Source organism: Canis aureus, chromosome 11 (assembly GCF_053574225.1).
Source record: "Canis aureus isolate CA01 chromosome 11, VMU_Caureus_v.1.0, whole genome shotgun sequence".
NCBI classification, from domain to species: domain Eukaryota; kingdom Metazoa; phylum Chordata; class Mammalia; order Carnivora; family Canidae; genus Canis; species Canis aureus.
In genome coordinates, this window is record NC_135621.1 from 50,599,842 (window position 1) to 50,614,557 (window position 14,716).

The 14,716-nt window shown below is 36.3% G+C and overlaps 1 protein-coding gene across 1 annotated transcript in view; it reads right to left on the reverse strand.

Annotated features, from left to right (window-relative positions):
* The window catches only part of SRBD1 (S1 RNA binding domain 1), a 192,406-nt gene that overhangs the window by 23,323 nt on the left and 154,367 nt on the right, over nucleotides 1-14,716 (reverse strand). The window contains exons 17-19 of the mRNA XM_077915267.1: nucleotides 6,030-6,136; nucleotides 4,557-4,733; nucleotides 888-1,070 (exon numbers count right to left, since the gene is read on the reverse strand). Coding sequence (XP_077771393.1) covers nucleotides 888-1,070; nucleotides 4,557-4,733; nucleotides 6,030-6,136 — 467 coding nt within the window. The remainder of the gene's footprint in view (nucleotides 1-887; nucleotides 1,071-4,556; nucleotides 4,734-6,029; nucleotides 6,137-14,716) is intronic.

Genomic DNA, 14,716 nt, shown 5'->3' on the forward strand with positions numbered 1-14,716 from the left:
GTGGGGGATGGGGTGACTGGGTGACAGGCACTGAGGGGGGTACCTGATGGGATGAGCACTGGGTGTTATACTATATGTTGGCAAATCGAACTTCAGTAAAGAAAATATACAAAAAAAAAAAAATTCTCTCTTTTGCTTTCCCTCTGCTCCCCCCCTCCCTCTTTCTCTCTTTCTAAAAAATAAATAAATAAATGGAAACAAATTATATTTATTAAAATCAAATAGAAATTTTTTTCAAAACAAGCTAAAAAATCTCACTTTTGATTCAGTGAAAGTTAAAATATTCACTATTTTAAACCTGCTTTTATTTAAATCACTAAAAGTCTTAAAATATTCAGTGATTTTTAACTAATTAAATGTATTATTAAATTTCCTTGTCTTTTAATGCCTTAACATTAAACTTTTCCTTCTACTCAAAAACCTCCCCCATATCATTCTGTGTAATGTATGCTCATTAAAAGTACACCATTTCTTAGACTCTTAATAACTTAGCAGGGCAATATTTCTTAAGAAATTTGAGAGTTGGCCATTTACTTTCAAAAAGGCTTTATCTTTAGATAAGCACAAGCTTTAGGCCAGGTGCTAGTCATTTGTGTCTTGTTAATTTCCAAAACAAACAGAGGAGAGTGCCATGCAATTTCCATTACACACACTTCACCATTAGTACCAGGGTTTATTAGCTTGACACTGCTCCAGGAATAATGGTTTCATTCCTCACTGAAATAATATAATGTGCCACATAACTCAGCAATGCGGAACTTCTGAAAAATGTTGTCATGTTAAACATGGTCATGTTTTTAAAGTCTCCATTGTGCCAAAACAAAGGCCATTTGCTGTAGGGAACTCACTTGGGGCATGGAGAATTCTCACATGGGCCTCAGACTTACCTCATCGCTATGTCATACGATTCCGGGTGAATACAAGTTTGGTCCAAAGGATTTGGCTTCAGCACAACATTCACAGCAGTTTTGTTCTTCTTCTTGCCCTGCTTCTCATTTGTGACCTCAACACCTGCTGAAGATGTCACAGCAACTTCCTGAACTTGACTGGCAGATTCAGTTTGCTGACCACTGTAACCATTTAAAAGAGGCAAGGAATGGGAGGGGAAGGAAGGTTGGGAAGAAAAGAAGTCTTTAAAATGTGCTTATTTCTCTGCCATACAAATACACACAAACAGCACCCACATGCTGACCTTGACTTCACAGAAATCATCATGTATTTATTTAAACACTGTTAATAGAGTTTCCTGTTACTTAAAGCCAAAAACATTCCTGACTCAGCCTGTATAATTGGTATTCTAGGAGAGAACAGAGAAAAATGAAGGAAAGTAAATTAAAAAGAAAAAGGAGAAGGAGAAAGAGAAGACGATTTCCCAGAACTGAAGAGAATTACAAGTTCTTAAAAGAAACTACTGAGTACGAAATAGGATGACTGGAAAAAGACTCAGGTTTGACATATTGTGAGGCAACTTTACAATATGATTCAAGAATCAAGAGAGAAAAATAAAACAGATTACCTCAAAAGGAACTAGAATCAGACTGGCATCAGATTTCTCACTGGTAAACATCAGATGCCAGAACACAGTGAACCAGTATCCTAAGAGTTCTGAGAGAAAATGATTTTGAATTTAGAATTATATACCTCACCAAACTAGCATTCCAAAAGGAAGGCAAATTAAAATCATTTTCAGACATTTAAGGGCTAAAGTACAACCTATATAATATACCTTCTCTGAAAAGAATTTAAGGATATATATATTCCAGCAAAAACAAATTCAACAAAAGTGATAATGTAGACTACAAGAAACAGTGATGGGCAGAGACTATACTAACTTAATAACTGCTAATGAATAATGTAAATATATATAAAGAACAGTCTGAAACTAAAGTTAAAATCCCATGTCATCTTATCATGGGACATATAGTTGAAGGGAAAAAGGCTGGGTAGAGTCCTAAGGTGCCGGTCTTCTCCAGGAGGACAAAGATACCTATTAACCGCAGAGGCTAGTCCAAATGATGCTTAAGGATAATCATCAGAAAAAGACATTCAACTTGAAATCACTAAGGGGAGATAAAAATGAGGTGGGAAAACTAGTTAGCTGAGAAATCCAACAAACAGCATGAAAGGAATTCAGAAAGCATGATGATGAGAAAATATGCAATAGATATAAGATTAACATCAAAAACGGTAATAAATGAATATAAGATTGAACAAAACCATGAAATCTACTGGTCTATAAGAGTTGTATCAGGGATTCCTGGGTGGCGCAGCGGTTTAGAGCCTGCCTTTGGCACAGGGCACGATCCTGGAGACCCGGGATCGAATCCCACGTCAGGCTCCCGGTGCATGGAGCCTGCTTCTCCCTCTGCCTGTGTCTCTGCCTCTCTCTCTCTCTCTGTGTGTGACTATCATAAATAAAAAAAAAAAAAAGAGTTGTATCAAAATTAAAGGTCACAGAAAGTTTGAAAAAAAAAATACTAAGCATACTAAAAAGGCAAAAGCAGCAACATTGCTAACAAACAAAATAGATTTCAAAGCAAAAAACACTCAATGAGATAGCAGTAGTCCATTCTGAATAAAGGTATGATCTATTAAGATTAACAGTCATGAATTTTCAAGTACTTCATTATCAGCTGATAAAACATAAAGTTTTAAAAACAACCCAAATGAAAACAACAATAAAAACCAAACAAAAACAACCCAAATGTTCATCAATAGGGCACTGATTACATTAGATTATGGCCCACCCATAAATTAAATATGATGCAGAGATTATAAATAATGATATACATCTATATGTAATATGTATAAAGAATTCTGAGATCTATTACTGAAATAAATAAAGCAAGTTTCAAATAGTTTAATTAGATAGCAGAATCCCTTCTATATGCATTTTTAAATAATAAACATACAAGTTGATCTAAGTATAAATTTACTATTGGGAAGCAATATATTAGAAACTATTTTGAAGTGACGGTGGCCTTTCATTTTTCATTTTATTCTTTTTTATATTATGTGAATTTTTTTTTCTGTGTGAATTTTCTAACCAAGTGTTTAAAAAACATATAAACTAAGAAACATGGGATTATTTTATCCTCAATTGTTTTTCATTTCTGTCTTCTAGGTTTTGTTGTCTACTTACAAAAGGCCTCCTAACGTTCCAGTGTTCTGCAAAATTTACCCATGTTTTCTTCTGGGACTTTTACAGTTTCACTCCTTCTATTTAAGTCTATGATCCATCTGGGATTTATTTGGGTATAAGATATGAGGTGGAATTATAGCTTCCCCCATGCGTTCAAATTCCTGCCACTTGTCATAATACCACTTTTTGGATAGTTAATCAATTTTCCTCACTGTTTGAAACTTCTCCTTTATCATAAACTAAATTCTGTCTATGTTTTGAATTTCAGACTCTATTCTCTTCCACTTCTACATCAAAACTAAATGGTTATATAACTCTAATTTTATATTATTATTATCCAGCAGGGCTGGTTTTTCCCTTTTAGTTTTTTGCAGAATAAAGATTATTTTTCCATATTATCTTTCTTATAATTTTGTCAAAAGAAAAAAATAATATGAATGAAACAGGTAGCCCCAGAGAAGCAAATACATAAACACCATTTCGGGATGCCTAGGTGGCTCAATTGGTTAAGCAGCCAATCTTGATTTTGGCTCAGGTCATGATCTTGGGGTCCTGGGACTGGGCTCTTATTGGGCTCTGTGCTCAGAGGGGAGTCTGCTGAGGTTTCTCTCTCTCCCTCTGCTCTTTCTCCTACTTGCATTCTTTCTTTCTAAAATAAATAAATAAATCTTTGAAAAAAACCCTATTCTTTCATGACTATAAAATGCTAAGAAGTTTACCCAGTTTCTTTGCTTTTGTACTACCAGGATTAGAAGTTAAGGGCAAGAATTTAGCTCTTAATCTACACAATTATTTTTTGGTCAGTTTTCAGGGAAGAGGGAGTGAGAAGGCCCAACTTCACTTAGAGAAACAGATAAAAGTGGCCATTGTGAAGTCCTCTTTGTCACCTCACCTTGTATAAGTCCTTCCCACTTGTGATGCTCCAATCACACTGGCCTTAGTTTCATTTCCAGAATACACCAAATTTGGTCATGCCTTGGGACCTTGCAGATATACTGTCTGCCTAGAATGCTTTCCTTCCAACTCCTGTGTGCTTAGCTCCCTCATCTCACTCAACATTCGGTTCAAATAACTTTTCAATGAATAACTCATATAAAGCATAATAAACTCATACTGTTCCCCCAAGACAGTGTCACATCTCTCTGTTTTAATTTGTATAACTTACTACATCTGAAACTATTTATTTTACTAGTTTATTTACTGTTTGTCTCACGTATTAAAATGTAACTACGTGAGAGCAGGAAATCTGTTGATTTGTTCACTACTGGATTCCAGTGCCTAGCAAAGATTGGAGAGTCAACACATGTTGAAGGAATGAACAAATGGACACCTAGGTTTGAAGCCAGTGAGCAGGAGGAGCAACAATAAAGGAGGACGCTGATAAAGAACCCAGAGCACACACTTTACTAATTACCTGCAAAATGTTCGAATATAATCCTGGTTGATTCTGATGAAGCCAGCACACTGTTGGAAAGACTTTGGACCAAGACCTTTCACTTTCTTTAGCTGTTCTCGGTTGATGAAGGGCCCATTTTTCTCTCGCCATTCAATAATATTTTTGGCTCGGTTGGCATTGAGTCCTGCAATATGCCTAGAAAAAATAAACAAAAGGAGTACTGCGGCAGACACAATAGTCCTAAGAGTATTCAAAGAAAAGACCTCATCAGAAAAGTCAATGACATAAAACATCTGCATCATAAAAACAACTGCAATTACATACTGTCATGTGGCTCTAAGTTAATCCAAAAGGGAGTTAAATAAAAAAGACAAAGGGGGATAGAGTAGTCCAAGAGGAGACAAGGACAAGAGAATGCAGAATAGTGATAAAACCAGTAGTGGTACTAAGGATGCTGGTAAACTGGTTAACACTAGTATAAGAAAAAGAACTGTTCCCCACATTCTATACTATTCACATTCCTTGTATTTCTGAATCAAGTAATAGTTCTGCTTATTCCTGTGTAGTAGTTTACAAACTGAGTTAGCAGCAAGAGTTACAATAGCTACAGTTGTATTGTATTACTTCTCCCCCCTTTTATCAGCTTGCTCTCATTAAAGACTCAGATGACAGAAAGGAGGTGAACCATGAATGTCATGGTTAGTATAAAAATATAAAAACTATAGTATTAGATAGTTTGCTTGGTATTATTTAAAAAGTTAAAATTTAAGAGATTTTTAACTCTGTCATTGAATTCCATACATGAAATTATGGAATATTTGTAGCTGTGATAGAGAAGCAACACCATAAAATAAACATAAGGGATATTTTTCTGCAATACTAGTCTCAAAGCAAAAGAGTCCAGATCTTTTACAGAGGTCCAGAATTTCATGCTGCATCGGCAGAATCGTGTAGTAAGTGCAAAACTATGAGAGAAAAAAATCATCTCTTCTAAAACCCCAGTAAAACAGGACAGAGTATGTAAGATGTGATTATAGTAAGATAAGGGTTTTGACATGTGACTTGTAGAATCCAGGTAAAAATATGATAACCATACCTTGAACCCTCAGAATTTATCTTTTGGTTACTGCCAGCTTTGACAGATGTATCCACAAGACTGAACCAGTGAAAAATACCTACTCTCATGTGGTGGGAAACAGCTCTTTTCCATGTTAACCTTATTTAAATTCTATTAGCAACACTAATGCACTCAATGGTTACCATATGCTCTTCACTTTAGATTTGCAGTATTAAAAATGATAATGTGAATTGTTACAATTCTTTTCTTAAATTATGTCTTCCCCTCAAACTGATTAGGTAAAGCAATGAACTCATAGATTTTCTATACTTGACAACTTTATACATGTGTCTCCTTATTTTAGCTAAATTTGAACTGAAGAGTCAGTTAAACTTAAGATTCTGTGATCTGCAGCCACAGAACTCTTGTCTTACCTTAACAAAACTTCCGAACAGATGTTAATATCCACTCCCACAAAGCTGACACATTCCTCTACAACACTGTCCAGCGTTGCCTTGAGTAAAGTCTGAGATACGTCGTGCTAAAAAGACAAAGATCAAATGTCGACCAAAGGTGAAGGACACGCAGTTTTAGGGCTATTCCATTATGCACCTATATTACTGGTAGCTGGCAGAGACACAACATAGTAAACTTTTTCATTTTTCTTAAATATACTGTTAGTATGTAATTGAGCTGAACTTAAGGAAGCGGTCTTCTTACTCCCTAAATCATTCATACACCTAGCTTCAATAGAATAGCACCAGTAATTTTTGTTTTCCCAGAATTCCGCCAGGCCATTGGTTCTCAAACCCTAGCTTGCCCTCAAAATCACTGGCAGGGCTTGTTAAAACACAGCCTGCCGGACTCCATATCTAGAGTTTCTGACTCAACAGGTCTAGGATGGGGCCTGAGAATTTGCATTCTAATAAGCTCCCAGGTGATGCTGTTGCTGCTGGTTCCAGGAGCACACTTTGAGACATACTGGTCTCCATCATTCACACAGTGTCTGGTAGTGTTTTCCTGACTTACATGTGTATATTATTCCTTAGTTCTTCTTAAGAGAAGAAAAATGTAAATTATAGTAGAAAACAGTACACTAATACACAGTAAGTCTAATAGTAAATCAAAGTCTCCTGTTTCATCACACTGAAGATATCGTTGTTACTAAGATGCATTATTATTTTATGTACCTATTAAATCATGACACAATGCTTTATTACTTGAAATTTTTATTTTTTAAATATTGAAAGAATTCTTTTGGACTTATTTAGAATTTTCTTAAATCATCTATCAGAGATTAAAAGGAAAATATAAGCAATCTAAACTGGTTAAGGTATTCATAAAATTTCTTCACATTCAGCATTCAACTTTTCTGATCTTTTTTTTTTACTCAGTCTTAAATGTCCAAGTGTTGTCCTTTATACTCTGAAGATTGCAGGTAATGCAGCATTTCCTAAAAGAGTAATGTTCTATGGTGTCTGAGATTATCTTTAAAGGTTCCAATGCTCATTCTGTAAGCTTTGATAGTAGTTCTATCTTAATCTTAACAGAAAAAGTACCAATAGGAGATTTTAGACAGCAATAAAACTCCTTAAAGGTCCTTAAATGTTTTATTGTTCAATAGTCTGTTGACTAAAATAATGAAGAGTTTGCAGTTCAGTCATGACTCCAAGATTAACAATCAAGTCCACAGAGAATCCACACCATTATTTGCCATGGGGGCCAACAGCAACTGTAAGATACCATTAATTGTTAAGAAGCATTCTGATTTCAGAGATGTTAAAATGTAAGAAAATGTGCATCTTAGAATTTATATAACACAGTATTTGGAAGTAAATATTTGTTGGCTAACTGAAGCAAGATTACCATGATGAGTACCTCATAATATGCTTGATTTATTCGTAATTCTAAAATTAAAGATCTTCTGATTGTTTTTCCCAGATGTGAAAATACGGGTTAGCATCTTTCTCCATTTGTCTCAAGAAAACAAGGTTAAGTTTGACAACCTGAGGTTCTCAGGAAGACCATATAGTAAATAGAGTCCCCAGGTACTGTGATTATGTTATTATCTTTTAATAATAGTAGAAATTTTTGTTCTGAAAGACTGAAGGGTACAGTAGTACTTTTATATTTCAGAGACAACCTGACTAGTTATCTAGGCCACAGCTAAAAACCACAGACATAATTTTAAAACTCCTACTAAGCAAACATAATCATGAAATGGATCATAAAAACCTAATTAAGACCTTGCTGAGAACTTAATTACTTTAAAAAAAATTTATTACTGGGAGTGGGGCAACAGAGAGAGAGAGAGAGAGAGAGAGAACGAGAGAGAGAGAGAACGAGAGAGAGAGAGAGAGAGAGAGAGAGAGAGAGAGAAACCCAAGGAGACTGTGCTGAGCATGAAGCCTGACTGGGGGATTAATCTCACAACCCTGATATCAGACTTGATCCCAAACCAGAAGTCGGTTGCTCAACTGGCTGGCTGCACCACCCAGGTGCCTCAAGAACCTAATTACTTTTGATCCACACCACTTAAGAAGCTAGATGGTCTTTTCTTGGTGTAAGTAGATGAGAAGCAGCAAAATGAAAAGGGGGCTTGCAAAAATGAGAGGGTAGGAGATGGTGGACAATGTAGTGGCAAACACAATGATAGCAACAAGAAAAACATCTGAGGAAAGAGACAAAACTATGAAAAAATAGGAAAAACTAAAAGTAATAGTTGGGAGCCATTAGAATAAAGGCAAACAACTCCACATATGTCAAATAACACCAGATGCTTGGGATAGCTAAGTAAGTAGAAAGCAGTTCCTGTAGCTGGACAGTCTTGGTTGCCTATCCCACTTCTAGCCTCCAACCTTCTTTTCCTCCTTCCAAACAAAAAGTCTGTGTTTCATGCATCTACTCCATCTCTGGAAGGCCAGGGCGTTGAGATTTGTACTGTTATGATAATAATAGTACAGTCAGTGGTTTTCAAGCTGAGGGTTGTGACCAATTAGAGAGTCATAAAGTTAATATGGTGGCTTGCCACCAGCATAAAAAAAGTCAAGAAAGAAACAGACCACATCAAGTATGTTGCACATATTCTCAACATGGAATGAACAGTGCAATAAATAATGCACCCAATTGAGAGTATCACGTGAGAAGAATACATAAATTGGCCAGGAACATGTGTTTTGTTCATGGATATCTCATTGGATCTTCTGATAAACAATGGTCACTGAGTGACAGAGAGGCTAAAGAGTAACTTTACAGATTTATGAAGCAACTATCAAAATATGAGAAGTTTCTCCTCTATGGCAAAGTTCTGATTCTTACAACTAAGTTTAGTCACAAATTTTCAGTGTATTTTTCAGAAAGGATGTTCCTGATTATAACATTTTTCAAATTACCAGCAGTTATAATATTTTAGCTAAGTCAGCACAAGTTAAACTTAAGAATCATTATAAACTTTGGGGCACCCCGGTGGCTCAGTCAGTTGAGCATCTATCTGACTCTTGATTTTGACTCAGGTCATGATTGTAGGATGGAGAGATCAAACCCTACACTGGGCTCTGCACTTTGTTTTAGATTCTTTCTATCCTTCTCCCTCTTTACTCCCATCCTACACTCTCTCTCTAATAAATAAATAAATAAATCTAAAAAAAAAAATCATTGTAAGCTTTGAAGAAAAAGAAAGAATAATGAAGCAAGCTCATTACCAGATCTGGAAGTGTTAACAGCGACAAAAAGGAGAAAGTACTGACTCTATTCAACCTGACTCGAGGCACATTTTATTGTTTGTTTGTTTGTTTATTTATTTATTTATTTATTTATTTATTTATTTATTTATTTATAGATTTTATTTATTCATGAGAGACACACAGATAGAGAGGCAGAGACACAGGCAGAGGGAGAAGCAGGCCTCATGCAGGAAGCCCGACATGGGACTCGATCCCGGGTCTCCAGGATCATGACCTGGACCGAAGGTGGTGCTAAACTGCTGAACCACCCAGGCTGCCCTTGAGGCACATTTTAAATAGGAAAAAGAAAGAAAAAAACCTCTAAGACTTTAATATGAACTTGATTTTAAAACAATTTACAAATACACAAAATAATTAAAATGTTTGACTTCAGATGTTATTATTGATAGTAATGTTCTTGTAGATGACAGTATAAAACGTGCAAAATTAAAAACCAAGCAAAAACACTTGGAACATCCCTACCAAAATGGCTAAAATGCAAAAGATGGAAAATAGCAAGTATTGATAAGGATGTAAAGCAACTGGAATGCTCAAAATATCAGGATGATAAATGTATTTTAGGTCAGATATGTAAGGCAAGGGATGGCAGTTTTATGGCAGACTTTTTTGTATAGTTTAAATATAACTTCAAAAAATATAACTGAATCATATGTATTTATACAATGTAAAAATGCATTCTTGTTCAACATAAACTGCAAAGAAATAAAAATGGACAAATTCCTAGAAACACAGTAATCTCCAAAATGGGCTCAAGAAGAAATAAAATCTGAATAGACTTTTAACAAGAGATTCAATCAGTAACCAAAAATCTCCCAATAAAGAAAAGAGGGTTAAAGAGTAACTTAACCATAGACTCTTACAAAGAGCTGGATCTTTTCTTTTTTTCATTCAAATATGACTACTAGAGCTAGGGTAAGCACCGTATCAGTGACTAGGCCTAGCTTGAGGACAAAGCTGACTCACTGAGGATGGCAGGTGGCACACATGGCAGGTGGCACACATTGTTTATTTATTTATTTATTTATTTAGTTCTTCAGGATACTCTTGAGATTTTGTATTAGCCAGTTCTGAACTCACCCTTTCTCTGACCTTCCTGTAATGAAATGTCTTTACTATTTAATAAAGAATAATAAATTTACTTATTGTTCAAGCTACTTGGAATTGAGATCTCTGATGTTTTTCTAACCACAGCCGTTATTTTATCAAGAGACTCAAGGTCTAGTGGAAAGACAGACAATAAAAACAACCGACAATAACCTTACTAACAAAAACCCTTCAGAGTTTACAGTCAAGGAATTGTTATAAGGCTTTAAAATATTATCTAATTTAATCTTTACAATAATTGTACAAAATGTACATATAATGTAGCATCTTTATATGTAATAATTTATTCTACAGAAATAGGTATGTGCAAGGTATGGCATGTGTACGTGCGTGTGTGCGTGCGTGCATGATCTAAAATTATATTCAGAGGGGACTGATAAAAATAAATCATGAAACAGTCACCAATGTGAACTATTATTATGAAGTCATTAAATGTATAAGTTAGAACAGCTATTTTACCAAAATGCCATGCAAGATAGAAGGTCCAAGATATCCTATGGAGTTCAAGTATTTTTAAATTCTTCTAGCAGATAGACTTAATATAAGAAAAATTTCTGCAAGAACTGCTGTGATTCTGAATTTTGCCTACATTCTTCCTCAACTTTTTGCTTAGTACTTGATAGTACTAAAGAGTTAACACCATTTTCTAAAAGTACAAATTGCCTATGTTTAGGGGAGGAAATAATGAATAAATTTCCATATTGTCCCCATAATAATGTCTTTGGCATTAAAGCGGAGGCATTGATTTTGCCATGCTGGAAACATTTTCTAAGCAACTATTATGTACCAGGCACTGTGCTAGCTGTGCTGGGTGTTGAGAGTATGGGAAAAAGCATAGGAAGCATATGTCTTTTAGAAGCCCAGTTTACATCTGCTTAAAGCTGAGATGACATGCACCACCCTCTTGGCAGTCATGAGTAGAAGAGGCAAGAGGACCCCAGGACTGACTGTGCTAATTGTCAAGGACTTGATGCCAGAAAGATGAATTGCTCCATTTTTTAAAAAGTTATCTAACTCTGAATTTTTGGACAAGTTATTTGAATTATATAAACAGTCTGTTTCAAATTCAAAGAAATATTGTTTGGGCCATTACATTTTTACCTAAAATTTATGAGATTTTTAAAAAGGAATATAAGCACTTATTCATGCTAGTCAGCTTTTTTGAGGTCAGAATCCACATTTTTATTATTACTCTACCACAAACTTCTGAAGAATTGCTGATCCAAACTGCTCTCTTTTCTTTTTTTTTTGTCCTGAAGCACTAAAATTATCTCACAACTATTTAAAAAAATCCTTCCAGATGAAACTGTGTCTGTGGACTATAGCTTCTACAGCAATGAAACTGCACTCTGCATATTCCATGTTAAACTTTAAATTTATTCCCAAGTGGCTTCCCCATGAAATATTCTTATTTTCTTTAGAAATTATCATTCACTCATGGCTCTTCCTGTCCTTTTCTATTGTGAAAATACAAAATGCATTTAGAAATTAAAGATGCAAAAAAGCTGTAAGGGGAAAGCCTAGCCAACTTCAAATAATATAAATTGATTGCCTTATCTTGCATCTACTTTTCTTTGACATCTAACAGTTTATTTTTATTTTATTATTTTTTTAATTTTTAAAGATTTTATTTATTCATGACAGACACAGAGAGAGAGAGAGGCAGAGACACAGGCAGAGGGAGAAGCAGGCTCCATGCAGGGAGCCTGCTCTGGGACTCCATCCCGGGTCTCCAGGATCATACCCTGGACTGAAGGCGGCGCTAAACCACTGGGCCACTGGGGCTGCCCGACAGGTTTTTTTTTTTTTTTTTAAGATTTTATTGATTTCACAGAAGAGAGAGAGAGACAGAGAGAGACAGAGAGAGAGAGAGAGAACAAGCAGGGAGAGCGGCAGGCAGAGGGAGAAGCAGGTTCCCTGCTGATCAGGGAGCACAATGAGGTACTCGATCCCAGGACTCTGGGATCATGACCTCAGTGTCAAAGGCAGATGCTTAACCAAATGAGTCACCCAGGGACCCCAATTTGACAGCTTAAAAGAATAATCTAGGGGTGTGTGTGTTAGATGACCCACGAAAGACAGAGCTGATAGAAGAATGGAAACATTTCAGAGAACAGTATGTGCGGAAGAGTAGCTCCTCCTCTACATCTTCAAATCCAGTACACACTATATTTCCTTTAAAGACTAAGATTATGTTCAGCACCATAGAAATATCATATTCAACTTTCTAAAAACCTATGTGCGCTACCTCTACTAGATCACAGATATTTATAGTAATGAGACAAATACTCTTGATAAATTTAGGGGATCCCTGGGTGGCTCAGCAGTTTAGAGCCTGCCTTCTGCCTGGGGTGTGGTCCTGGAGTCCCAGGATCGGGTCCGAGTTGGGCTCCCTGCGTGGAGCCTGCTTCTTCCTCTGCCTGTGTCTCTGCCTCTCTCCCTCTCTCTCTCTTTCTCTGTGTCTCTCACGAACAGATAAATCTTAAAAAAAAACTTTAAAATATTTCTTCATAAACATTCTTTTAAAAATAAATATTTTTAACACTAGCAGAATATTTTTATTTTTAAAATGAATAAATTATACAATTATATAATTTATACAACGAACAATTCATTGTGCTTTTGGGGCTCTGGGAATTAAGATGGCAAAGGCCATTAGTCTATTGGCACTGGAGGGATTTTTTCAGATCTGGAAACATAAAGCATGGCCAGCGGTCTTAAGAGGGGGAAAAAACCTGGAAAGAGATTCTCTCTGTAAACCCTCCTCCTCTAATTGATTAACTGGAAGGTTATGTTGAACTGAGTGCTAACTCAGTATTTAGGCACCCAGTTGGCATTAACTTACACTATTTAATGTAAACCAATTTATTTAAGCCAACTTGACAGAAAGATCCCAGGGACAATGCCAGTCTTCTTTGTTTTGCACAAGACAAATGGAAACTAATTTTTAAAACTCAATCTTCTACTCTGAGTCTGGGGCTGGAGTAGCCCCACTCCTAAGGCACAGCTCTTCTGGGGACCTCAAAGGAGTACCTACAGTTGTTCAGAGGTTTTCCCACTCTGGATGGCCAGATCTCCTTTGTTTCCAGGGCACTGTATGACATCTGGAATCTCCATTCAGCTCACAAATCTCCAGCAACTTTTCTGTGATAGGCCTTATGGAGCCTTTGACTACATATATGCACCTTACTATCTGTTCAAAACATTTTGGAAAACAACCAACCAACCAATAAGGCTTCTACTTTTACCTATAATCGAGTAATTGGTACCAGAGTATTTTCCCCACCACAAACAACTATACAGCCGGGCATAATATATTTGGCAACTAATTTTAGACTTTAAACAATAGTGTTGGACTATGATTCTAGAGAGAGGGCAATTACGTGAGATGAGTCCCACAATTGCCCACCGTCTATCTGAAGACACTCTGCAGACTGTGGCACAGGGAGGTGGCCAACAGAACCCTGCTATCTCACTGAGTTGGGGAAGCAAAGATTAGAGTACAGCTGAAGTAACTGGAATTTTAAGAGTGGGATAACAGAGAGAATGGAGCTTTGAAGAGCAGATCTCCAGAAACTTGCACAAGACTCTGAAAGTATGTAAAGCTGCATAAACCCAGGGCACCAGGACGAGACTCTACAACATCGGGCAGAAAACAGCTGCCTGGGAGTTTGGGGCCATAGAGAGATTCCTGAACATGTGCAGAGATGGGAGACATACAATGTACCCACCAGCCACAGTGGGGAGACCTCAGTGAATACCCAGATATGCCACGATACCCCAGAAAGGACAGGCCTTAAAAGTGGGGCTATTCTAGTCAAGCAGTAGAGGCAATTCTACATCCATTCTAACAAAGTTGATTAAATAATCCTTTCCACAATGGTTCATTGGTGTACTCTACCAAACATTTGAGGAAGAAAATATACAAATTCTCTACAATCTCTTTCAGAAGACAGAAGTAGCTTTATTCATACAGATCTTCCTTGGTTTATGATGGGGTTACATCCCAAAAAGCCCACTGGAAGTTGAAAATATCATTAAGTTGAAAGTGCATTTAATACAACTAACCTATTAAACATGATAGCTTCATCCAGCTTACCTTAAACATGTTCAGAACACTTAACATTAGCCTACAGCTGGGCAAAATCATCTAACACAAAGATTATTTTGTAATAAAGGATTAAATATCTCCTATAATTCATTGTATACTGCCCTGAAAATAAAAACCGGAATGGTTGTATGGGTACAGAATGGTTGTAAGCATCACTTGTTTA